Source organism: Saccopteryx leptura, chromosome 4, assembly GCF_036850995.1.
Source record: "Saccopteryx leptura isolate mSacLep1 chromosome 4, mSacLep1_pri_phased_curated, whole genome shotgun sequence".
NCBI classification, from domain to species: domain Eukaryota; kingdom Metazoa; phylum Chordata; class Mammalia; order Chiroptera; family Emballonuridae; genus Saccopteryx; species Saccopteryx leptura.
In genome coordinates, this window is record NC_089506.1 from 80,736,963 (window position 1) to 80,763,731 (window position 26,769).

The window sequence follows — 26,769 nt, forward strand, 5'->3', positions numbered from 1 at the left end:
CATACAAAAACAAATTCATAGTTTCTCTCTCTCTATCTCTCTCTCTCTCTTCTCTCTCTTCCTTCCTCTTTCTCAAAAATAAATAAAATATACATTAAAAATATATGTATGAACTTGCATTCCCTAAGCACTAATGATATTGAGTATTTTCCAACCATATATTTTCTTTTGTAAAATGTCTGTTGAAATAACTTGTCCACTTCTTATTTTTTATTACTGAGGGGTTTTTTTTATGGGTTTTGGACACAAGTATGCTATAAGACATCTTATTTTTCAGACTTTTTTTCCCCTAATCTATGGTTTATCTTCATGTTCTTTTTAATCGTGTCATTTTCAGTTTTTTAAATAAAGTCCAACTTTAATGTTTTTATTTTTAGAATTATACATCAAATTTGTAACTTAAAAATATTTAATTAATTTAAGGTCACAAAGACTTTCTCAAGTGTTTTCTTACAGGAGGTATATAATTTTAGGTTTTACATTTAGGACTATAGTACATTTGGGTAAATTATAGACATTGTGTGGGGTATGAACTTAAGCATAAGTTTTGTACATGGATATCTGACTATACCAATATAACTTGTTTAAAGATTATCCTTTCTCAATTGAATTCCCTTTGTGCCTTTGCAAACACCAATTGTTTGAATAAGTGATTCTGTTTCTGGACTTTATATTATCGCTCTATTTCTTCAGGTTAAAACTAATGCCAGTCAATTTTAATTACTATAATTTTGTACTGTCTTCAAATCTAGTAGGGTTATTACTTGCACTTAGTTCTTTTAAAAATAAATTTATTATTCTAGGTCCATTATATTTACACATGCATTTTAAAATTAGCTTTGCAATTTCTACAAATTGTCTGCTGGGATATTGATTATGATTATAATAAATCTATAAATTAATTTGTGCTGAAGTGAAATTTAGACAATATTGCATCTTTCATCCTATGAGCACAATTTATCGCAAACTGCACTTCCAGTTCAATAACACTGATTAGAGCTGTTTGGAGACATCCATAGGACAATTCTCCTGGGGTCAGTGATTCATTTAGATTCTTCTCAAGATTCATCCTATAGCCATACCAATGGCTGTGATTTTTCAATGGCAAAAAAAATACAGAATACAATCAGAAAGAGAAACAGTGCACAGGGAATATTCTAAGGGAAACCTGGTGCAAACTTCCAAGAGTCTCCTTCCAGTGAAGTCATATAGGAACAATTTCCTCTGCAATGAGTTGTGACAATGCATGTGAATTTTTGCCAACCAGGAAATTTGTTAGGAACTCAGTGCCCAGTTTTTGTTGTTGTTGTTGTTGAGGGTTGATAACATAAATAGTCTCTGCATAGAATATTCCAAAACTGACTGACCAGGTGATAGCACAGTGGATAGAGCAGGCATGGCCAAGATACAGCCCACAGGCCAATGAGTTTACGCGGCACGCGATTAAATTTTTAATATTCTCTGCATGACACACTGTGGAAATGAAATAAGTGGTACTTTAAAGTTGTTATACATAAACTACAATATCTAACCATTGCACAACAATGGAAGTTAAAATCTCAGCTACTCAGAAGCGGAAGTGTCTTTGATTACTGGAAATCAGGATATTTAAGAAGATAGTGATACCTGGAAAAGAATTCCGCATGTGACTAATCTAGGGTTAACTTCCAATAATTGGTTGAATGGATTCGCAATACTTCTTTATTTTTTTTAAAAAAGTCCATTATAAAGATTTACAACTTTTGTACTCGTCTGTGCAATTTTTATAAGCAATTGAATAATGGAAAATATGAAAATTTAAAAAAAAACTTGCCAAGGAATATTTACTAATCTTCAGCTCAACTTATATTTGTGAACAAATATTTTCTTTAATGAATCTAAATAAAAGTATGAGATCAATATTGAATGATTTACATTTGGAGGCTGTGTTAAGAATAGCTACTACAAGTATAGAACCAGATATTAAGAAAATAATAGGCAATGCAAAGCCCCTCAACATGTCACATTAGTTTTTTTGTTAATTTGTTGTACTAAATTACTTACATTTATTCATAAACAAATTACATAATAAAATTTTGTTTACTTAAATAAATCATTTTTGTATTTAACATTTTTAAATTTTAATATTTTATCCAGCCTGTGAAAAAAGTTTTCTTTCTAATCTGGCCTGGGGGCAAAAACTGTTGGCCACACCTGGGATAGAGTGTCAAACTGGGACACAGAGGACCAAGGTTCGGAACCTTGAGACCACCAGCTTGAACACAGGCTCATCCGGATTGAGTGTGGGCTCACCAGCTTGAGCACAGGGTGGCTGGCTTGAGTACTGGATCATAGACATAATCCTATGGTTGCTGGCTTGAGCCCAAGGTTACTAGCTTGAACCCAAGGTCACTGATGTAAGGGTTACTCACTCTGCTGTAGTCCCCTCCCATCAAGAAACATATGAGAAAGCAGTCAATGAACAACTAAGGTGCCCAAATGAAGAATTGATGCTTCTTACCTCTCTCCTTTCCTGCCTGTCTGTCCTTCTCTCTGTCTCTGTCACACACACACACACACACACACACACACACGCACACACACGCACACACACACACACACACACAGAAAGAATATACCAAAATGACAGACTCCCAGAAGGAAAGCAAGTGTACAGCATAAAGAATACTGTGCACACAGTTCCAGCACAGTGAGGCATTTGTGTTAGGTAATGGTAAACCTCTTGAAATCACAGACAAGAGTCAAGGGCAAATCTTGCAAGCAAGGATAGCAGTTTAGACCTACAGTGTTAATTCTTTTCGGTACAAGTGCTATTGAGAGCAATTTGTTAATTAAGCTAAAAAAATAAAAAAGCCACTCTCCAAACACTCTAAAATCACAATAAAATAGAATGTATAAAAGCCAAACCATCTGCATTTGTTCCTTTTTGATTTTTATAAAATCTATGCCTAGAAGCACACAAACATTCCCTTGATGACCTTATTAAAATGTGTGAAAAAGTTTCTCTGAAGCTCTTAATCATGACAATCTTATTACTATATTTGCAGTTGTTATAATCAATTACAAATAACAGATTTTGATGTATTTATATTATCTATTCTGTTTAATATTTTTTGTTTTTATAAGCTCTCATTTTATAAATGGTCTAAAATTAATATAAAATACAGATTACTTTAACTTTTAGATTATTGATATAGCCACATATCAATAATTATACTGATATAATTAGCTTTAAAATTATTTGATTTGGTATTAACCCTTTAACTTTATTTAATGATTTTGTTGGACATTATTATTGAATAATAATCTTATAGATAATATGAAATATAAACACCTCAAAGAATTTTATTGCAAATTATATTATTGCAGAGACAAATATCTCCTCCGCTAAAGTGATCTATGATACTCAGTTTTCTACTAATTAATAATATCAGAACAATAAGGCCCAATAGAGCATTTATTAAAATATTGAAAGTTTAAATAACTATTTCTAACTAATATTATCAACAGTGTCCTTCTTTTATATAAAAACTAAACTTTAGGTAACTAATTTTATTGGAAATTAATATATAATGAAAGGCATTTTAATTTTGCTCTCATTCTATGTTTCTTTCAACTTATAGTTTTCACTTTACCTGATTTTTTTTTTTTTGTCAAATCCCTTAGTACCCTTGGAACCATGTTTTAGATTCCTTTGGTGTCTTATTATTTCAGTGAAACTCATAAATAAAACATAATACTCTACCTATTAAATGTTAAATTGTAAGTGAAATGTTATGCTTGAAAGCAAAGTTATCCCTTACCCAACAGATTACTTATTAATTGTAAAGGAAAAAATTTTCTTTAAAATGAAACAACCCAGCATTCATTGCTTTAAACAAGATACCAAACTCAACACCATCCACAATGGGACACACTAACCTCACAAGCCTCTTTATATAAGGCACTGAAAAGAGTATCACATCATGTTACATCTTTGGTGTCCCTCCAGAAAGGTTTCAACTATATCTAATCCGGCGGAGATAGTAGAACTAGTTCAAATTGAAGGATTCTACAAAAAGAAAATCTAGTCTGGACTCTGCTAATGCCAATGTTATGAACAACAAAATGTCCTTGGTTTAAGAAGACTAAAGAGACAAAGCAAGTAAAGTAGCTCGTGAACCTTTATTAGATCTTGATTTTAAAAAGATCTACAAAGCATATTATTTGTACATTTGGGAAAAATTGCATTACAACCGTCCTTTTATATCAGACTGATGAGTGTGATAATTATATTACAGCTCTGTAGGAGAATGCCCTTGCACTTAGAGATGCATGCTGAAGTATTTAAGAGTGAAATATGATGGTTGAGAGGAACTATCCAATTATTCAGTAACTACAGCATAAATATACACACACAAATATTGCAAAATGTTAACACTTGGTGAAACTTAAATAGGTGTTTATTGCACTATTCTTGTAGTTGACTGTAGGTTAAAAAACAATTTCAGAATTAAAAGTTTGATGTGGTAAAAGAAAAATAAAGATCTTTATTAATAAATAACCTGACCTTGAAAGACACATTTTTAAAAGTAGACAATTTCTCTAACATGTCACAGAAATATTTATAATAAAAAGTAAAAATAAGAAAAAAATTATAGTGGCATTATACAGTCAAAAAATAAATCTCAAGAGTACACTAAAATTTCAATTAGGTGACAGTATATTAATAATGAAGGTTAATAAGAATTATCTTATTTCCCTACAGATTTACACTTGTTTCAATTTTTAGCAGACTGCCTTTGCAGTTCACAAATGAACTAAAATATCCATTTTATGTAGGCTCTAATAACTATCATAAACATTAAAAGTTGCAGTGTAGGACTTCCAAGGCAAAAACTAAAAGAAATATATAAATAAAACTAGTTTGGATAATTTAAACCTCAGTCAAATTTAAAAGACTCAAAAAGGTAAATAAAACATCATTTTCTCAGAAAGACACCTAAAATTCTCAAACTTTTCTATTAAACTGAGATCATACATATGTACTTTAGGTTAATTATAATTAAAACTACATGTGGTAAAGTTATATAAGGACAGAACTGTAGAAACAAGTTAACATTCAAAAAATAAAAACATCATAAAACTCTTTTAAGCTTTGAGTATAAATTGATGCATTGAATTAATTTAAAGTTGTATGAAATTAATAAATCTTATGGGTAGATTATTTAGAATTAAAGGTTATTTATATCTTAGATGAGTAGAATTAAACATATATTGATACACCAAAGAAATATGCCTAGATTTAAAGGTAAATATGAAAGTATTATAATTTTTTGGTATAAATAATTCATAGAATTCAAAATAAAAGTTATTAAAGTTTAAAATATCAGGTTTAAACAAAATATTCAATTTTTTGGTGACAGAAATAGTAAATATAATATATATATAAAATTATAGGCATAAAGATAAAATTATACATTTCAATAAATATTTCTTATAAATAGTTTCTGAGACAAAATTGAGGAACTAAAGGTAAAGAGAAAGAATGGTTTTAGTAAAAATGTGCAGTAACTTTCCAGAATTAATAATTAATATGAAAAATTTATATTCAGTAAAGCAATAATTTCTAAACAATATTAATGAAATAATTTTACTCCTAATAGAACTCATGTTTATTGTCATTAGTCTATATTCTTCATTAACAAGACCAAAAAAGATAATTGTCTTAAATTGTTAGTTAATTAGACAATTCACTAAAAATATTAATGAATTTAATAAAATAAAAACTACAAAAGGCAAAAATAAACATATGGTATAAAGTTTTTTACCTAAGAACAAGTACAGACCAATTAAAAGTGTGTAATTTAGAGTAGATTAGTTTGTAAAAATCTATAAAACTATAAATAAATTTATGAAGTGATACTATGTACTATTAATATAACCCATATAAAACAATACTATATATATTGAATAGTAATATTCAATGTTTAATCATACTCAAATAGTCAAGTATGAAGCTTATTATTTGAGTATGATTAGTTTAAATATTAAATATTACTATATGAACCTAATAGTTTCAGGCTGTAATTTGGGAATCCAGGTTCTTCACTTACTGTTTATCCTCCATCAATTTGGGTTTTATGTTATTTTTAATTAACTGCTAAGGGAGAAAGAGAATGTGAGTGATGCACACTTCCATTATAAATGCTCTGGTGTGGTCATATCACATACCCCTCTAGTCATAGCCCGTTCACTTGTTTCATCACATTAATATGTGGTCTGGCCAATAAAAATAAGTGAAGATATTTCTAGTTAAGTGTAGCAATCTGGACCACAAGGTCTAAGATAGTATAAACCAGTAGTACCCAACCCCTGGGCCACGGACCGGTACCGGTCCATGGGCCATTTGGTACCAGTCCAAGAGAAAGAATAAATAACTTACATTATTTCCATTTTATTTATATTTAAGTCTGAACAATGTTTTATTTTTAAAAAATGACCAGATTCCCTCTGTTACATCCATCTAAAACTCACTCTTGAAGCTTGTCTTGGTCACGTGATACATTTATCTGTCCCACCCTAAAGGCCGGTCCATGAAAATATTTTCTGACATTAAACCAGTCCATGGCCAAAAAATGGTTGGGGGCCACTGGTATAAACCATTTCTAAGAATTTATGATTTAGAAAAAATACAATGATGATAAAAAGCCTGAATGAGACTAAAACTATTAAAAATGTATTGAGTTGCTAAATAAATTCTAATCCCAGATAGTGAAGCCCCTCAATTTTTTACAGATGAGTTTTATAAACTTTCCATAAACAACTCCATTCTTTAATAAAATATTTTAGTATTTAGAAAAAAGAAAAAAAACACTGAAGAGCCCATTTTTAGAGGTTAAGGTAATTGACCCCCCAAAAAATTATAAAAAGTTATGAACATGGGTAAAATGAGTAAAAACAATTTTAACAATCTACAATGTGTGTATATAATATATACACATATTAATTAATCACATATAGGCATTTCATATTTATCTACACATATATAATCAGAAATTTAGTAAATTTATACTTTCCTAAGCTAGTACACATATATTGCGAAACATGTCTTTTGCTCTTTTCAATTCACAAGAAAAGGAAAAATCACAATTTCTGCTGAAGCGAAAATAGATATTTTACTTGAAACTGCATGTGTATACAATGTACTAGATTATTTTAATATTTACATGAGGAAAGAATGGGCAGAACTGAGTAGATATTTTTCCAAAGAAGACATACAGATAGGCCACAGCCACATGAAAGACACTCAGCATCAATAATTATCATGAAAATGCAAATTTTCACCACAATTAGATAACACCGCAAGCTTGTCAAATTGACTATTATCAAAAAGACAACAAATAACAAGTGTTCTTAAAGATGCAGTGAAAAGAGAAATTTTGTGCCTGTTGGTTGGATTGTAAATTGTGTAGCAACAATGAAAAACAATATGGAAGTTCCTAAAAAAATTAAAAATAAAGGTATTATAAAACTAGCAATTCTACTTCTGGATATTTAGTAAAAGAATGAAAAAGCACTAATTTGAAAATATACACACATCCTTATGTTCACTGCAGCATTCATTATGTCTAATAGCCAAGATATAGAAGCAACCTAGGTTATTATTGGTAGATGAATGAATAAAAAAGACTTGTTATATGTATAAAATAAAATATTACTCAGCTATAAAAATAAAATCTTGAAATTTGGGGCAACATAAGTGGACCTAGAGAGTATTATTCTAAGTAAAATAAGGCAGACAAAGAAGTACAAATATAGTATTATTTCAGTTATACATGGAATCTAAAAATGAACAAAGCAAACACAAATAAATTCATAGATAGAGCAAATTGTGGTGCCAGAGTGGAGGGGATGGGGATAGGTAAAACATATGAATGAAAATAAAAGGTATAAACTTCCAGTTATAAAATGTCACCAGGATTTAATGTGCAGCATCAGAAATATCATAATAACTTTGTATGGTGACTAAAGTGACCAATCATCCTTTTTAAGAGAGGACAGTCCTTCTTTTTAAGTTCCGTCCTCCCTCAAAAAGTGTCCTCCTTGCAGTATTGATTTGCATTTCTCTAATAACTAAAGAAGATGAGCATCTTTTCATATATCTGTTGGCCATTTGTATTTCTTCCTGAGAGAAGTGTTTGTTCATGTCCTCTTCCCATTTTTTATTGGATTGTTTGTTTGCTTGTTGTTGAGTTTTATGAGTTCTTTGTATATTTTGGATATTAGGCCCTTATCTCAGCTGTTGTTTGAAAATATCATTTCCCATTTAGTTGGCTGTCTGTTTATTTTGTTATCAGTTTCTCTTGCTGAGCAAAAACTTCTTAGTCTGATGTAGTCCCATCCATTAATTTTTGCCTTCACTTCTCTTGCCTTTGGAGTCAAATTCATAAAATGCTCTTTAAAACCCAGGTCCATGAGTCTAGTACCTATGTCTTCTTCTATGTACTTAATTGTTTCAGGTCTTATGTTTAGATCTTTGATCCATTTTAAGTTAATTTTAGTACAGGGGGACAAACTGTAGTCCAGTTTCATTCTTTTGCATGTGGCTTTCCAGTTTTCCCAGCACCATTAAGCTATTATTAACAAGACAGGTAATAGCAAATGTTGGAGAGGCTGTGGAGAAAAAGGAACCCTCATACACTGTTGGTGGGAATGTAAAGTAGTACAACCATTATGGAAGAAAGTATGGTGGTTCCTCAAAAAACTGAAAATAGAACTACCTTATGACCCAGCAATCCCTCTACTGCATATATACCCCCAAAACTCAGAAACATTGATACATAAAGACACATGCAGCCCCATGTTCATTGCAGCATTGTTCACAGTGGCCAGGACATGGAAATAACCAAAAAGCCCATCAATAGATGACTGGATAAAGAAGATGTGGCACATATACACTATGAAATACTACTCAGCCATAAGAAATGATGACATTGGATCATTTACAGCAAAATGGTAGGATCTTGATAACACTATACAAAGTGAAATAAGTAAATCAGAAAAAAACAGGAACTGCATTATTCCATACGTAGGTGGGACATAAAAGTGAGACTAAGAGACATTGATAAGAGTGTGGTGGTTATGGGGGGAGGGGGGAAAAGTAAAGGGAAAGGGGGAGGGGGAGGGGCACAAAGGAAACTAGATAGAAGGTGACAGAGAACAATCTGACTTTGGGTGATGGGTATGCAACATAATTGAATGACAAGATAACCTGGACATGTTATCTTTGAATATATGTATCCTGACTTATTGATGTCACCCCATTAAAAAAATAAAATTATTAAAACAAAAAAGGTGCAATGACAAAGCAAAAAAAAAAAAAGGTGTCCTTCTACATGTCCTCCTTTTTGACATTGGAAGACTAATCTGTAAATGTCTGTATTCGATCGATGCAGAGTTGATCCTTTGCATGTGATGTGATGTATCTGTATTTGACATGATGATCTGTGTGGCGAGATGTAATTATGAGACACAGCCGCTTTGTATGGGAGACCTTGAGAGAGAGCGCGATATATGGAGTGCGCAAATGACTTAGTGTACTTCTTATTGAAACATGACATGGCACATATGGCATTGTATACTCACAATTATTTCTTTCTCAGTGGATATTCAATCATAGACAGGTAAGCACAATTAACATTTTATTAATTCATTATCTATTTAATAATTTCCAAATTAGTATAATTTTATTTACAAGTATTTTCCCAAAATTTAACTTTTAAAGTGGAAATCTAACCCCAAATCATATCTATTAATAATACATTTTGATTAAACAGTTGCATAAAATAGATGTTTTTTTAATTAGAAAATGATAAATACACCCAAATATCACTCCAAATTAGTGGTTTTGTTTGATATTTAGTTTTGTTAATTTAGCTTACAGAAAATTTGCCTACCATGATGTAACATTTTTAGTTCCTAATGTGCTTGCATCATTTGCATAGCTCTATATTTTATTTTTAATTTTTAATTTTGTTTAAGGGATAGAAAAATTAAAAAAGAAAAAATGCCATTTCAGCGATAAATTGAAAAAGGAATTTTCATTCCTCATGTCAAAGAAAGATACCATTGTTTTCTGCAATATTTGCAGCGGAGAATTTTGTATTGCAGTTGGGGGCAGAGCAGCGATAATGAAACACTTGACTACCAACAAACATAAGCAATCATTAAATACATCAGTTTCCAGTTGTAAAGTAACAAGATTTTTTAAAACTTCAAATTATTCTAAAGATGAAAAATAGTTGGTTGCAATGGAGGGAACATTTACATTTGTACTATAATTCACAATCAAAGTTTTGTAGTATGGATTGTACAACTAAATTATTGAAAACATTTCACAATGCAAAATTATCATGTGCCAGGACAAAATGGGAGGCCATTTTGAAATCATTTAAAAATTACTGTGACAAAATACTTATAGAGGACTTGAAAACTAGGGCATTTTTAACAATTTTATCTGATACATCAAATCATAATGAAATTAAATTGTATCCAATAATGGTAAGATATTTTAATGTTACAAGGGCATTCAAATAAATGTTTTAAATTTAAAATCCATTACACAAAGTTGAGACTCATGGACATAGATAAGAGTGCGGTGGTTACCAGGGGAAGGGGAACGGAGAGGAGGGAGGTGGTTGTGGGAGGAGAGGAGCTAAAGAAAACCAAATGAAGGATGATGGAGGATGACCTGACTTTGGGTGATGGGTATACAAATAATCGAATGTCAAAATGATTTGGAGATGTTTTCTCTAAATCTATGTGCTCTAGTTGACCAATGTCATCCCCTTAAAATTAATTTTCTAAATAAAAATATTAAAAAAAAAGAATCCACTGAGGGCTAAACTTCTGAAATTTTGTCAATCTATTCAGAGTAATAAATGAAAACAATTTGAAATCCAAAGTTGTTGCACTAACAGCTGATAATACAAATACAAATTTTGGTAGGCAAAGATGCAAAGGGCTGAATAATGTGTATGTAAAATTACAAGAGTTACTATAAAAGAAAATACTAGGAATAGATTGTAATGCACATACTTTGTCAAATGCAATCAGCACAGTGTTTTGTTCCATGCCAATTGATGTAGAGGTAATAATAACTACAATTTATTTGCATTTTAGTCATTTTACTGTTCATATGGCTACTTTAAAACAATTTCTTGAAGAAGCAAATGTTGAATACAAAAAACTTTTAAAACATTCAAAAGTTCAATGGCTTTCTCTAACACCTGCTATAGAGTGTGTTCTACAATTATTTGAGCCTCTCCATTCATATTTTTTAAGTTTAAACAAATTTTCTAAAATCCTGGAATCATTTTTCAATAATAAAATATTTGAGAAATTAATGTATTTTGTACATAAGCATCTATTTTTCACAAAAGAATTCAAAAGATTGAAGGTGAACACATTTCAGCTACAGAAGTCAGTCTTATGTTGAATGCCTTATGCTTTACTACAAATCTCATTTTGAAGAAAAATTTCTTTCTTTAATTATAAAAAGAAAATTGTCAGACTTAGAGGAATCAAATCCAGGCATAACAGAAAAGTTTATCAAAGAAGTGCAGAATTTTTACTAGACATGTTTTCAATATATTGAAAAATGGTCTGAAACAAATATTATGGGAAATAACAGTTTCAATGGTGGGGTTTTTTTACTTCCTCATAAGTATATTGGACAAATATTGAATCTTTTCTTTTTGTTGTTGTATTTTTCTGAAGTTAGAAGCAGGGAGGCAGTCAGACAGACTTTCACATGCACCCAACCGGGATCCATCTGGCATTCCCACCAGCGGGCGATGCTCTGCCCATCCAGGGAGTTGCTCCATTTTGGCTGGAAACATTCTAGCACCTGAGGTGGAGGCTATGGAGCCATCCTCAGCACCCGGGCCAACTTTGCTCCAATGGAGCCTTGGCTGCAGGAGGGGAAGGGAGAGATAAAGAGGAAGGAGAGGGGATGGAGAAGCAGATGGGCACTTCTCCTGTGTGCCCTGATGGGAAATCAAACCTGGGACTTCCACATGCTGGGCTGATGCTTTACCACTGAGCCAACTGGCCATGGCCTGGACAGATTGAATCTTGTCTTGAGTTTTTATCTAAAGAAATGCCAGACATCAAAATAGATGACAATTGTCTCTTTGAGGAAATTAAAAGACTGAATGTATATTTAAATTCTGAAAAATTAATACAGTGGGAAAATTAACACGTCAAAATTGATAAAAGACATAAATATTCAGCCACTTCAAAAATGAACCTATTTCATGTGAAAGTTTATTTATTCTTGTTCAATTTACATTGTGCTGCCCTGGAACTTATGCAACAGTTGAAAGAGTTTTTTCAATTGCTAATGATTTTTGGACAAGTGAGAAATCAAACTTTAATGTTGATACTCTAGCTGCAGTACTTGCCGTAAAATTCAATATGAAGGATATTTTCAATATATTGTTACAAGATGATACATTGACAAAAAATATTCATTCAATGGAAAAGTACTCATTTAGATAATATGATCTAAGTGAGTACTTTTTTCTTACAATTATTATTAAAAATCAATAGGCATGTAAGCATAATTACAATATAAAATATTACAAATGTTTTATTATGCATTTATCATATTATAGTGTATTGTTGTTGCAATGAATAAAATGTTTCTTTTATTTATGATATTGTTTTCTTCAATTTAATTTTGTCCTTTTCATTGTAAAAAAGTTGGTCACTTTAATGGTGACAGATGTTTACTATACTTATTGTGTTGATCACTTTATTAGGTATTTAAATGTTAAATAACTGTGTTGCATTCCTGAAACTAATATAATATTGTAAGTTAACTTTATTTAAAAAATCAAGATGCGTAAAGCAATTACTGCGCTTTATAATGGAGTTATATTTACCTTGATTATTAATCTAGGTTTGAGTGATTTTTAGCAGATTAGCCTAATGCTTTGAGTAATACATAAGTACATGCTATTTAATGTTGTAAAGAGTTTCATAATACTCTGCATTTAATGTTTAGGTTGTTTGGAATTAAAAGAAGACACCATTGAAAACCTTCTTGCTGCAGCGTGCCTTCTTCAGCTTCCCCAAGTAGTAGATGTGTGCTGCCATTTTCTCATGAAGCTTTTGCATCCATCCAATTGTTTAGGAATCCGAGCATTTGCAGATGCTCAAGGGTGCATTGAACTAATGAAGGTGGCTCACAGCTACACAATGGTAAGGAGATTTAATATTTTAATAATAGAGGCATAGTTTTATTATCAGTGGTTAAATAATTACTGTCATTGGACTGAGCAACTTTTATAAGTCTAATATAAATTTTGTATGATTGACACATTTTTATTATGGGATACAATGTAAAACATTACTTAATGGATTTTATTATGGCTTTATTTTTATTTTATAGGCAATACAGATATATATATATATATATATATATATATATATATATATATATATATATATAGACTATTTGGGATTTTAAAAGTTGTTTAAATGAATTTTTCTTAACTGATCTTGACATATCTATATTTATATAATATAAATACATTCACTTTTATAGTTACACTTTTTTTCTCTTTTTCAATTAAAGAGCTAGAACTCTGTGCCATAAAAGCTTTTCTTTTGTATTTTTCTTAATTAACCAGAATTTAATGTTGAAGTCTTCTCCCAATATGCTGGTATTTGGAGATGGGGCTTTGGGATGTAATTAGGTTTAGATGCATTTGTAAAGGTGAGGTCATTTTGGGATTAATGACTTTGTAAGAAAATCCACCAGAGTATTCTTCTTCTCCCTTTCCACCTGGAGAGGGTATAGTCTATATATATAAACAAATATATATGTTTTGTGGGGTTTTTTGAGAGAGAGAGAGAGAGAAAGAGGCAGGGAGAGAGAGACAGGATCTTTGAGCTGCTCTCGTATGTGCCCTGACTGAGAAATTGAACAGGCAACCTTCATGCCGGGTCGACTCTCGAACCAACTGAGCTATATCCAGCTATATTTATTGATTGGTTTTTTAGAGCAATAGAGAGAGGATGGTAGGGAGAAAGAAGGGGAAAGACAAGCACTCATTTGCTGTTCCACTCAGCCATGCATTGATTGGTTACTTCCTGTGTGTGCCCTGACCGGGGATAGAGCCTGCAACCTTGTTGTTTGAGGATAATGCTCTTAACCAAATGGCCAGGGCAATATATATGTATTTGAATAGCTTTATAGAGATACTAAAAATTCTTTGAATTGTATACTTTAAATATGTTAATATTAAGGTGTGGATTTTCTTTCTTTATGTTTCTTTATTCTAGTATAGAATAATTAATTATAACACTTTTCTATCTATCACTTTTCATTCCCTAGAAATAATTATTAAAAACACTTAATATAGTCTCTGGTATATAGCAGGCCCTATATAAAATACTAGCCATTTTTGCTATTATTATTATTAACATTATTGATGATTTGATTATAATTGAAACAACAGAACTTTTCCTTTGCAACTCAAGAGAATGTATATGAGAGAAAGTTCATTAGCTCTATAGTTGCTATTTAAAAAAAAAAACTCTTAGTTTGAGATTAAACACCTTTTCAAACCTCTAATTATATACACCCATTTATAATTTTTAAATGTTTTTTTAGATAGAATTTCAATATTATTTTAATTTTTAAAACTTTAAATCAGATAAGTAAGTTAAATGTAAAGATAGAAACATAAGGAAGGAGATGCAGGCTTTGTAATTCTATTTGTCAAATTCTTCTTTCAAAATATTTTATGACAGGTCACAGTACTAGTATTGAAATTATATGAACTATATGAAATTAATATAAACAAATATTTTATCAACTAAAATATCAAAGTCCCACTAAAGTCATTTAATTATGCGCATTTCATTACAATTAGAAGCTCTTGGCATTGCTAAGCCAAAGAACGTCATGCTTCCATATCCAGAGGGATAATGGTCCCTTCTGTTCTAGTTTGAAATTATTAATTTAGTAATAAAAATGTTTTTCCTGCAGCTGCTTCGACTGTTCTGCAACTTGTCACAAAGTCATAAGTGAGTTTTCTTTAGGCACTTCAAAATATATATCTTATAGTAAAATGTATTTAAAACAGAAACAGAGTTCTTAACAACTATATTTTATTTTTGAAACTATAACTAAATTATATATTATGTCATTTTTGTTGAAATTTAAATTATTTCAAAGTCTTCTAGAAGCATGAAGTTCCAGTATTCTCTAGATGTGCATGCATTGCTATTTTAGTGAAGAAAATTTACTGATTATTTGTCTTCTTTGATCTTTATTTTTTCTCAGTTCCAACACAGTTAAAATGAGTGTTTGTGTCTGATATTATAACTTCTAACCACATATTTGCTTCTTAACCTTGTTTAATCTTGCATGTGTCCTCGTCCAATCTATCCAATCTGTGTTTTGAGAGCAAGCGTGTTATGCTATGATTTTTCTTTTGTTGGCTGCTTTAAAGGCAAATCACTCCAGTTTTCCTATTACTTTTAAGATTGAATTAACTTCTGTATTTTCTCTAATTATTTGTTATTTGTTTCATGAGTAATGTTGTTTTTTTTCTAATTTTTAGTTTTCTTGCTAAGATTTTTTTAGATATAAACTTGATACTCAGTGTCTATATCTTAACTTGCTATCTATATGTGTTTGCTATTTATATTTCTAGCTTTCCTTTAGAACATTCACTCATTTATTTGGCTTCAGCTACTGATTTTGTGTGAATAATTCCAAAACCTATTTAGGAAAGGTGACCCAGCTTGGCAGTAGTTCATGTGCAATATACTAGAAAATTTTTATTGCAAGCTCAATATTAGGCAGAAGTACGAAACTAATTCTAAAACATTTACATTTTGGCTACATAAATATACAGATAGCAACAAAATAATTGAAAGAAATAGCCCCCCTGGACTTGATTAGTCATATTTCAAGACCTGGGTTTAATTCTGTACATCAACTTTAAAAGCATTAAAGAATGACAAGCAGAAACAGATGAGAATGACAAGAATAATAAAAATTTTATCTTCATTTTATATTAAGAAAGTTGGAGAAAACTATGGGTGCTGGTGGTTGAATAATATTCATGGACAGCATGAAAATAGTTGTCTTATGTATTTGATAGAACGTACTTGTATCTAAAAAAGTAGATTTAAGTATTTATTCTTTTTCTATTTTAATATTATAATCTGTTCAAAATAAATATATGAAAGAATAATATTAGAGTTGATTTGCTTCATGTGAAGACGAAAGAAAAGTCCAGAGTCCACTTTAGTTTTCTGATCTTTCTCTTCTGGGTTGTCTATTTCCATTGACCACCAGTGTCGATTCCCTCCAATGATAGCTTCACCTTTAGAGAAGATTCCTTGAACTTCATTTCCCAGAAATTCTCTCTTTTTTTAGGTCTGGACCAGAATTTGCCAATAAGAGGCACTCTTGCAAGAAATGGAGAATGAAAGAGAACAAGACATTATTCTCCACACAAAGTTGCCATCAGATATGTGAACAGATGGAAAGTTAAAATAACTTCTAAAGAAGCCCTTGACTGTGATTTATTTCACTGCTGTAAACTGAGAAAGTTGTTAGGAGTCTTCTAGAGGTTCTTAAGAAATGCAGTGCCTCTATGAAGTGTTTTTTTTTATGAATTCACATTAAATTGATGTTTGAGATTATTAGTAGAAAATTCCTTAACCTTCACTTCCACAGCTCTATACAATAACTGTTTAGGTCTCCGATTCTCTATACACTGTCTTTCTTACATAGAACATAAAGTAGCTTGACTTCCTAATATAAAAATATCTACAACACATGCCCCAAAATAGCAGTTCAAACTCCATATTTTAGTATGCGTAGTCCTCCACAACTAATTTCTAAACTGCTATATGGACTTGTTTCTTCAAAAAATAAAAAAAGAAAGAGGAAGGAAGGAAGGAAGGAAGGAAGGAAGGAAGGAAGGAAGGAAGGAAGGAAGGAAGGAAGGAAGGAAGGAAGGAAGGAAGGAAGGGAGGGAGGGAGGGAGGGAGGGGAAGGGAAGGGAAGGGAAGGGAAGGGAAGGGAAGGGAAGGGAAGGGAAGGGAAGGGAAGGGAAGGGAAAGGAAAGGAAAGGAAAGGAAAGGAAAGGAAAGGAAAGGAAAGGAAAGGAAAGGAAAGGAAAGGAAAGGAAAGGAAAGGAAAGGAGGGAGGGAGGGAGGAAGGAAGGAAGGAAGGAAGGAAGGAAGGAAGGAAGGAAGGAAGGAAGGAAGGAAGGAAAAGAAAGGAAGAAAGAAAGAAAGAAAGAAAGAAAGAAAGAAAGAAAGAAAGAAAGAAAGAAAGAAAGAAAGAAAGAAAGAGAAAAGTTGATTTTACCCTTCCTAAATGTGTGCTATGAATTCCCTTCACTTTTACTTTATCCGTGATATTTCTTTTGTCTGGAATATTTGGTATCTAATTCTAAATGACCCTTCAGTTTCAAACTAAATTTAAATATGACTGAAAAATAACTTAAATCTTTTCATAGCATTCTTTCTTTAACTTGAAATTTTAGTATTTCTCTACTTAAGATTATGTGGTGTTATCGTAAACCTTCATATACAATAATTATCTTTTTTACGTCTCTGTGACTGATCTTAACTGCTAAATTGCAAACTCCTCTGTGACAGAGAACAAGCTTTTCCATTGAAATCTATCTTGGCCCAACAGTACCTAATACCTCCTAACATATTAATTTCCACAGTTCCTTGGATACTTTTCCAAGATTGTGATTCTTACCATTCCCAAATTTATTCAACAAGATTACACATAATTTTCCTCTCACTTTTTCTCCAATGATTTTTCTCCAATGATTGTTTCCTGTTCACACAGTTCCAGTCACACTAACCTTTCTAATATTTTTGGCTACACCAAGTATATTATCACCTGATGATCTTTGTGCTTGTGTTTCTTCCTGTGCCAGAAGCACTCCTCTAAAAAATATTTATATTCTTTCTCCTTTGCTTCATTCATATTTCTGCTCAAATGTCACTTCCACAAAAATCTATTATCTAAATATTGTATATAAAGTGTCATTGCCTTCAAAATTCTATATTTCCACTGCTTTTACCCTTTAGAGTACTTATTAATTCATGACGTGTGTGTGTGTGTGTGTGTGTGTGTGTGTGTGTGTGTGTGTGTGTAACTGTTGATATTGTCTACCTCAGGGGTAATCAACCTTTTTATACCTACTGCCCATTTTTGTATCTCTGTAAGTAGTAAAATTTTCTAACCACCCACCGGTTCCACAGTAATGGTGATTTATAAAGTAGAGAAGTAACTTTACTTTATAAAACTTATAAAGCAGAGTTACAGCTAATTAAAGCATATAATAATAATTATTTACCAAGTACTTTCTGTCAGATTTTCGCTGTTTGGTAGAATAAATCTTTTTATTTTATTTAAAGAGACAGAGAGAGAGTCAGAGAGATGGATAGACAGGGTCAGACAGACAGTAACAGAGAGATAAGAAGCATCAATCATTAGTTTTTCGTTGTGCATTGCGACATCTTAGTTGTTCATTGATTGCTTTCTCATATGTGCCTTGGCCGCGGGCCTTCAGCAGACCGAGTAAGCCCTTGCTCAAGCCAGTGACCTTGGGTCCAAGCTGGTGAGCTTTTGCTCAAACCAGATGAGCCTGCGCTCAAGCTGGAGACCTCAGGGTCTCAAACCTGGGTCCTTGGCATCCCAGTCTGATGCTTGACCCACTGCACCACCTCCTGGTCAGGCCAGAATAAATATTTATAAAACAACTTACTATAGTTAAATCTGTCTTTTTATTTATACTTTGGTTGCTCTGCTACCACCCACTATGAAAGCTAGAATGCCCACTAGTGGGTGGTAGGGAACAGGTTAACTATCACTGGTCAACCTCCACCAATAATCTGGAAATTCCTTGATAGCATTTTTTAACACTTCTATAGAGAAACTGAGGTAACTCTAGCTTCTGCCATTGTGTTTGATGGTAATGCTTACCACTATTGGTGCTGGCACTACACAAGTTGTAATGTATGTATCAGGCATGGTTCTGGGTGCTAAGCATACTTATTTAATTTAATCCATTCAACTTGCAAGTTTTGTGTTATATCCATTTTTAAAATAAAAAAATACAGTTTAGAAAAGGATGTTAAATAATTTACTCAAGAACAATAGAATGAGGATTTAAGCCTACTATTGTCTTAGTACAAATTTCATACTCTAACATGATAATGAATATGTAGTGATTATGTTTTACCTATAATATCAAGTAAGATTTCTGATATACAGAACATTTCAAAATGTGGATTACTTGAGAGAAATGGGTGTTAAAATTGAAACATATATGATACCTAAGAACTCTATAAAGATTTTGTTTTTTAGTTTTTTTTTTGTTTGTTTGTTTGTTTTTTAATATCTCTGTTTACTTGATTGTCACTTTCTGGCTAGTGATACCAGCATGGCATGAAACATTTCACAATGTTTACGCTAGAGGCAGAAGCAGTGGCAGCAGGAACATTAGTGGCTACCATGTTCAGTGAGTAGCCTTGAAGGCTGGAGTCACAGATCTGGAACACAAAAGCTTCCTGGGTCATTGTAAGAGCAGCTGCCATTTCAGAGTCTAGTACTCTAAAAATTCCTATACTTTCATCCTTCAGTGCCATTAGAGCAATACCAGAGAAAAACACAAATTTTATCTATGTAGTTTCTGGTCATAATTTTGAATACCTAGTATTTCTCATTGTTTCTGGCTAGCATCATGCTTTTTTATCTTTACTAATAACCCTTCATATAAACCATAATTAGAGTTTGCTTTGGGAGAATGAAAGTAATTTAACTTTAAATTTCTTTGCTCTTTTATGTCATTAAAATCAAGTTCCCATCATTCATATTTTCCCTCAGGACATATTATATGATGCATTAGTATTAGAGATTTGTTTTGAACGTTGATTTTTTTTCTTACATTTATTACTTTGTGTTCCTCCTTTTCACTGTCATATATATAATAATTGCTCTGAATAATGAGTTTAAGTTAATATAGAAATATCAAGTTGAAAATTAGAAAAATTTGACTTTAAGAGTTTCTTTGTAAATTGATAAGAAATGAAGTTGTCAGCATGAATACAATCAGTGGTGTGGAGGACACCCTCCATTGATGCTTCATGTTCACATCAATAAGAAATGTGGAAAACTAGCTGGAAAGGACCTTCCACTTATTTCTGCTTTATTTTTCTTTACTTGTTCTGTCCCTAAATTAGATTCACAACTTTTTACAGGCAGTTTTTATTTGTGTTCTAACTCACAGTCATTGATAAAGTTCAAATCTACTGGCTAAGTCTGAAAGTTGATTTTGTTGGTGGCAAAATTGGCATCAGTTTTCAGACCCACCAAGTCAGAACAGACAGTTCAGCAACCTTTGTACTTGAGTTATAGCTAAGAAAGAATTCAGAGTCAAGATTCAAACTATAAGAGAAAGTTTATTTAGAAAGTCACAGAGGTAGAAGAAGTGAGACATGGAAGAAATGGGTTCAGGAAACAAGTTACAGAGGCAAAAGAAGGAACCTTAAAGCGAAGTACATTTCGTCCAAAGGGCTTTTAAGGGTGGGGATTTCAGGAGTCCCAGGGGAAGATCTTGACAAAAATATTCATCAGCTTTCCAGCTTTCTAGGTATATCCTTGCAGGGTCCTGGTATCCACTGATTGGTTGATTCCAGGGAGTTATTAGACAATGAGCTAGTCCTTAGGTCAGCTATGGAATTACTTACCTGGTTTCGCTGTATTTCTGGGTCTGGTGTGAAAACACAACGGAGGCCTAATGTTATTCCTAGTTTGACTGAAATTCTCTTTGTAGTCAAAAGCCTGAGGCTTTATTCCTAATATTATTTGATGTAGGTTAGAACCATATTGTACTGGGGACTTAAAGTTTGTTAGTGGTCATGCAAAGATTTATATGGAAGTCATATAAGGCTATTCTCCTTCCCCCTTGTTCATTTCTCTTCTAAAGTGGTCTCCCATGACTCGCAACTTGCCAGAGATATTGTAGAAAGGTCAGGAGAGGGTCAAAACCTATGACCAACTATATGCTCGAGTTGGGGAGGAAATGTTACCTGGGATTGAGGTCCTTGTTCTCCCACTTTTGCCCATTGCTAGGCACCCAAGGCCTTCTTCCCTGGTGACCTTCTGTACCTGGCCTATCATCCTTGCTCTGCACATGCCTAGCTAACTGCCCATCACATTTTGAATAATGGAGCTTTAAAATTTTTCTATTAATTGTGGTTAGTATAATACACAAGCAGGATATTAAGAATACACTGGATAAATTGAAAATGTATAATAAATAATAATATGACTATTATTATTCACTCATGTCATTGTAGTCTGACTATAGAGAACTTTAGGTTCTATAAAATAACCACAATTAAATATATATTTATAAGTTTCAAAGACTAGTCAAGCATAATCACAGAGTAGCCAATGAAAATTTTAAGTTCTTAGTTTTATTTATTTATTTATTTATTTATTTTTACAAGGACAGAGAGAGAGTCAGAGAGAGGGATAGATAGGGACAGACAGACAGGAACGGAGAGAGATGAGAAGCATCAATCATCAGTTTTTCGTTGGGACTCCTTAGTTGTTCATTGATTGCTTTCTCATATGTGCCTTGACTGTGGGCCTTCAGCAGACCGAGTAACCCCTTGCTCGAGCCAGTGACCTTGGGTCCAAGCTGGTGAGCTTTTTTTGGCTTAAGCCAGATGAGCCCGCGCTCAAGCTGGCAACCTTGGGGTCTCGAACCTGGGTCCTTCCACATCCCAGTCTGACGCTCTATTCACTGCACCACCACCTGGTCAGGCGAAAATTTTAAGTTCTTTAAGGGTTCATTTTATTTATTTGTTTCTTTGTTTGTTTATGTTTGAGGGAGAGAAGGAAAGACAGGGACAGACAGACAAGAAGGGAGAGTGATAAGAAGTATTGATTCAGCCTGACCAGGCGGTATTGCAGTGGATAGAGCATCAGGACTAGGATGTGCAGGACCCAGGTTTGAGACCCCAAAGTCGCCAGCTTGAGCATGGGCTCATCTGGTTTGAGCAAAGCTCACCAGCTTGGACCCAAGATCACTGGCTTGAGCAAGGGTTTACTCAGTCTTCTGTAGCCCATGGTCAAGGCACATATGAGAAAGCAATCAATGAACAACTAAGGTGTTGCAACAAAAAAACCTAATGATTGATGCTTCTCATCTCTCTCCGTTCCTGTCTCTGACTCTCTCTCTGTCTCTGTAAAAAAAAAAAAAAAAAAAAAAAAGAAGAAGAAGAAGAAGTATCGATTTATAGTTGCAGCACCTTGGTTTTTCATTGGTTTCTTTCTCATATGTGCCTCAAACCTGGGTCCTCAGCTTCCCAGGCTGATGCTCTATCTACTGTGCCACCACCTGGTCAGGTTAAGGTTTTGTTTTAGACACAGTTCATTTCTTCTGTTCTTATACCCTTCAAATATATTTCTATTTCACGTTTTTATATCCAAATATAAAATATCCAATAAGTTAAGATTATTCCATTTTAGGAAACCCATCCTGCTATTTTGTTGATGATGAAGATGATGATATATTTATCTAATTAAAAAGCATTCCATTCATTTTAAAGATTCTTTTATTTTCATATTTTAATTTTATTTTTATTCTACTATTTCTAAAACATTATGGTATAACACAAAGGTTTTACAAAATCATAACACATTTATAAAATCTACTATTAAAATGCATTTTTGTCCAGAAAATTTATATATTTGTAGGGTTATTGTATGTCTTACAACAATATAACTAATAAAAGTTCAAGAAACAAAACTAATGTTAAAAACTATCATATAAACATATATCTAAAGGATTTTCAGTTTAACTTTTAAGTTGTCCCTAAGTGTTTAATGATTCAAATAATTTAATCATTTAGAATGCCTTTCTGCAAGAAGCAATATTGCTACATGATTACAGTAGTTCAAAAAGGGCTTCCAAGAAGGAAAACCAGAAAAGTTTTTTGGGTTTTTTTGAGTTTGAAAAGCCAAATTCAACAATAATAGTCAATAATCTACTTTTGTTCAGGTGAGGATAATATATTATTATGCACGCCTAAGTCTTACTTTATTATAATAATTTGCACAACATGAACTAATGCTGTAAAATATTTATATTTTCTGATGAGGTCACACATTATAGAACTAATTTCTTGTTATGACCTGTGGTGGCACAGTGGTAAAGTGTGGACCTGGGATGCAGAGATCACCAATTCGAAACCTTAGGCTTGCCTGGTCAAAGCACATATGGAAAGCAACCACTGTGAGTTGATGCTACCCATTTCTCTCTCTTTCTCTCTCTCTTAAAAAAAAAATCTGGTTGTGCTTCTCCTAGATTTTTGTTTTAATGCCCATTCCCTGTTAAAAATATACTTTGTTTAAGATCTTTAACAGTAATTTTTCAAAGATGCATAAAAGAAAGATCGATTATAGTTCACAAGAAACATGACAGATCAATCTTTGCCTGAAGGGAACAGTCTTCCTTTTGCACAAAGGACAGAGCAGAGATGGGGCAGTTAATTTCCTTTAAAAAGAAATGCTTTCAAAAATGTATTGTACAAGCAGATAAATTCAAGAAAAAAAACAAAAACTTCTACTAGAGTATCAGGTATTATTTCCCATGGCTCTCAAGTTACTTTAAATATATTAATATTATATACAGAGCTAGATTACATGTTTCATGAGAAAACATCAGCATCTGACTTGTTTATTGCTATGTTCTTAGTTATTAGTATAATATTTTTCTCATTTCAGACACATAGTACATGTATGAAATGAAATAAAATCTTACATACATTAATAATTTGAAATACATTAGAAGTCTTATGAACTTAAATATTTATAAATATGTATTAATTCTAAGTGAAATATATTATTCCTATTCCACAAGAATTAAAAGTATTTATATTGTGCCTAATTTTATTTTTCATAGCTCTTTATTTAAATATATTTATAAATAAATACATATAAGATACATCCATGATCTGTAGTTTCTTTTAAATTTTTTAATCCCCTATTTTAAAACTGGTCCATTGGTAACACATACTCTATCTACTATGTGTGTATATATCTAAGTCAAGCCTTCAGTGGTTCTATTTCATATTCAAGGTTTATATTTAATATTTGTATTTAAATTTAGATTTTATCGAAGGTCACCATTCAATCAAGAGATAAAGAAAAAGCCTAGGCAAAATGTATCTCATTTTCATATGTGACTGGAAATTACGCAAAACAACCCATTATAAATAATTAAAAATTCCTGGATAATAGTAATCTGAAATCATAAAAGGTTTGAAGGATGAGATTCAGATCTGGACCTCTCTAAATAAATTTAATAAATAGTGTACTTTTGGTGGTGAAATTTATTCTAATAAGCACTTATAACTATCTTTGTTGTCTGTTTTTTTTTTAAACACAAGATAATGTTTGCTTGAGAAACATAAAAAAGACATTTTAGTTGAGTTCTAATTACATAATATATTGCACACACGTATATATATAATAAAGTTATATTTCTTGAAAATAATGAAGATAAAACACTTTTTTTTAGCAAAATGGACTATTTCTTCAATATAAAATCTAAGTAGATTTATTTAAGACTGAATAAATTTCAAGCCAGATAATCCACTATTCTAAGCATTTGTTGAAGACCATTTGCATTTTAATTGTATCTAAACTTAAAAGAATATGAAAAGAATTCCAAATGCATGGGTAAAGATAGAATTCAATTTCAGCTCCAGGAGAATAAGCTGATTATCAATTTACAGAGTAATATTTCTATTTTTTGGATCTGGTATATAAGTGAACAAATGATAATAGCTAAATGATAAGGAGACAGAAGATCACATGAAAAAAATACATAGTTTTCAAATAAATATATTGCAATTGAACTGGAAGAAAATAATAAAGTTTAAAATAGGGCTTATTATATCTAGTCACTGATTAAGTAAGACATAGATGCATACATTTACATATACAAATATATATATACATATATATACACATATTTATACCAGCATTGATTGCATACATTAATCAGAAGAAAGGCTATATTGTTAAATAGTAATCTTTATAACTTCAAATTACATTTTTTTAAATGCACATTTTTTACATATACATATATACTTCTATTATGATCATCGTTATTATATTAAATTTACATTTTAAATTTTTATGAGTTTGACACAGAATTCAGAAAAGACAAAGAAACACAGGTAGGGTAAAAGGAGGTTTACAGTTGTGAGCATATAAAATACAGAGTTTATATTTGCATTTTAATTTTTTAGCTATTGTATTATTTTTATGCAAATAACTATAAACCTAGTTTTGCCCCACCCTGTGATAGACATCAATTAAAATATTGTATTAATTAGTCAAGTTAGCTTTGTCATATGTGCTGACAGATGTCACTTGAGAATGCATTGATGTACTCTCTTCCTCTTCAAAAGAAGAGTGTGATGTTTCATTTTCTTAATTACTCAGAAAGATTATGTGGAAGGATTCATTAAATATTGAAAACTTGAAAATCTCAACTATTCTCAGACACTAAAGCTCACTTTGTAGGTGGCGAATGTTGTGCTATGCATTTAAACAGTCTGCTACAAGAGGTAAAAGATTTTAGTTATTTGTGATGGCTTGTCAGTAGATTGAAACTTCACTTAGCGTAGGAAAGAATATTATTTTACTAGAGAATTTGGAATAAAAAATGGACAGTTTGATGAATTCACTTGAAATTCATCATTGTAAACCAACACTCTTTACTTTTTTTAACTTTTTAAATCATAAAATGCTCTGAGAAATATTGCTTTATTTTATCTAAAGAATGCAGAAATATGAGTGATATATTCCAGCTTAGGACAAATAAAACTTGGTAATAACCATCCTTTAAGCTAAGCAATGCACAAATAGATAAACTTCTCAAAGTAAATGCATCTTCTTGTAGCCTGGACATTAGGATGGGAAACAATGATGTTTCAGGTTCCAGGCCAAAGTAAAAAAATGAAAAACTTGCCAACTCCAAGAATCAGCTTGGGTAAACAAGATAACAGAGGCCAAGAATCAACTCTTCATTCAGTGCTATTCTTCAATACCAAACATTAGTAGAAAAGTGACTTATCCTACTTGCCAAAGAACAGAAAATTAAATAATTATCTGGAGTTCATTTTATCCTATTTTAAAAACCCAATTAAAGTATAAATAAATTAGATTTTGAAAAGTACATAGTATTCTGCATATACTAGTTTTCATTGATTATTGTTGTTTTAACCCAAAACCATGACTAATAAGATTTTGTACAAATAAGCTACTCACATATAATATTCTTAATATTAAATAATGGCACTTAAATTTTTAACTAATAATATCTTATAATTTATGACATTTCTTGAAGTACTTATTCAAAACTCTATATGAGAGTGTGGAACACCACTGAGATGTAAGGGAGGAAACGATGGTTATCTTCCTGGCATAGATAATGCAAAAGTAATTTTAACCAGATAGATAAACTAAACTAAAGAATTTCTCAAGCTGTTGATGTTGAACATTATTTCATCTGTCTATTGGCCATCTGTATGTCCTCCTTGGAGAAGTGTCTATTCATTTTTTTTCCCATTTTATGATTGGATTGTTTGTTTTCGTGATGTTGAGTTTTAAAAGTTCTTTATAAATTTTGGCTATTCAACCCC

The 26,769-nt window shown here is 31.8% G+C and overlaps 1 protein-coding gene across 1 annotated transcript in view; it reads left to right on the forward strand.

Moving 5' to 3' along the window:
- The window catches only part of KLHL1 (kelch like family member 1), a 451,195-nt gene that overhangs the window by 208,526 nt on the left and 215,900 nt on the right, over positions 1–26,769 (forward strand). The window contains exon 4 of the mRNA XM_066383706.1: positions 13,052–13,248. Within this exon, the coding sequence (XP_066239803.1) occupies positions 13,052–13,248 (197 nt within the window). The remainder of the gene's footprint in view (positions 1–13,051; positions 13,249–26,769) is intronic.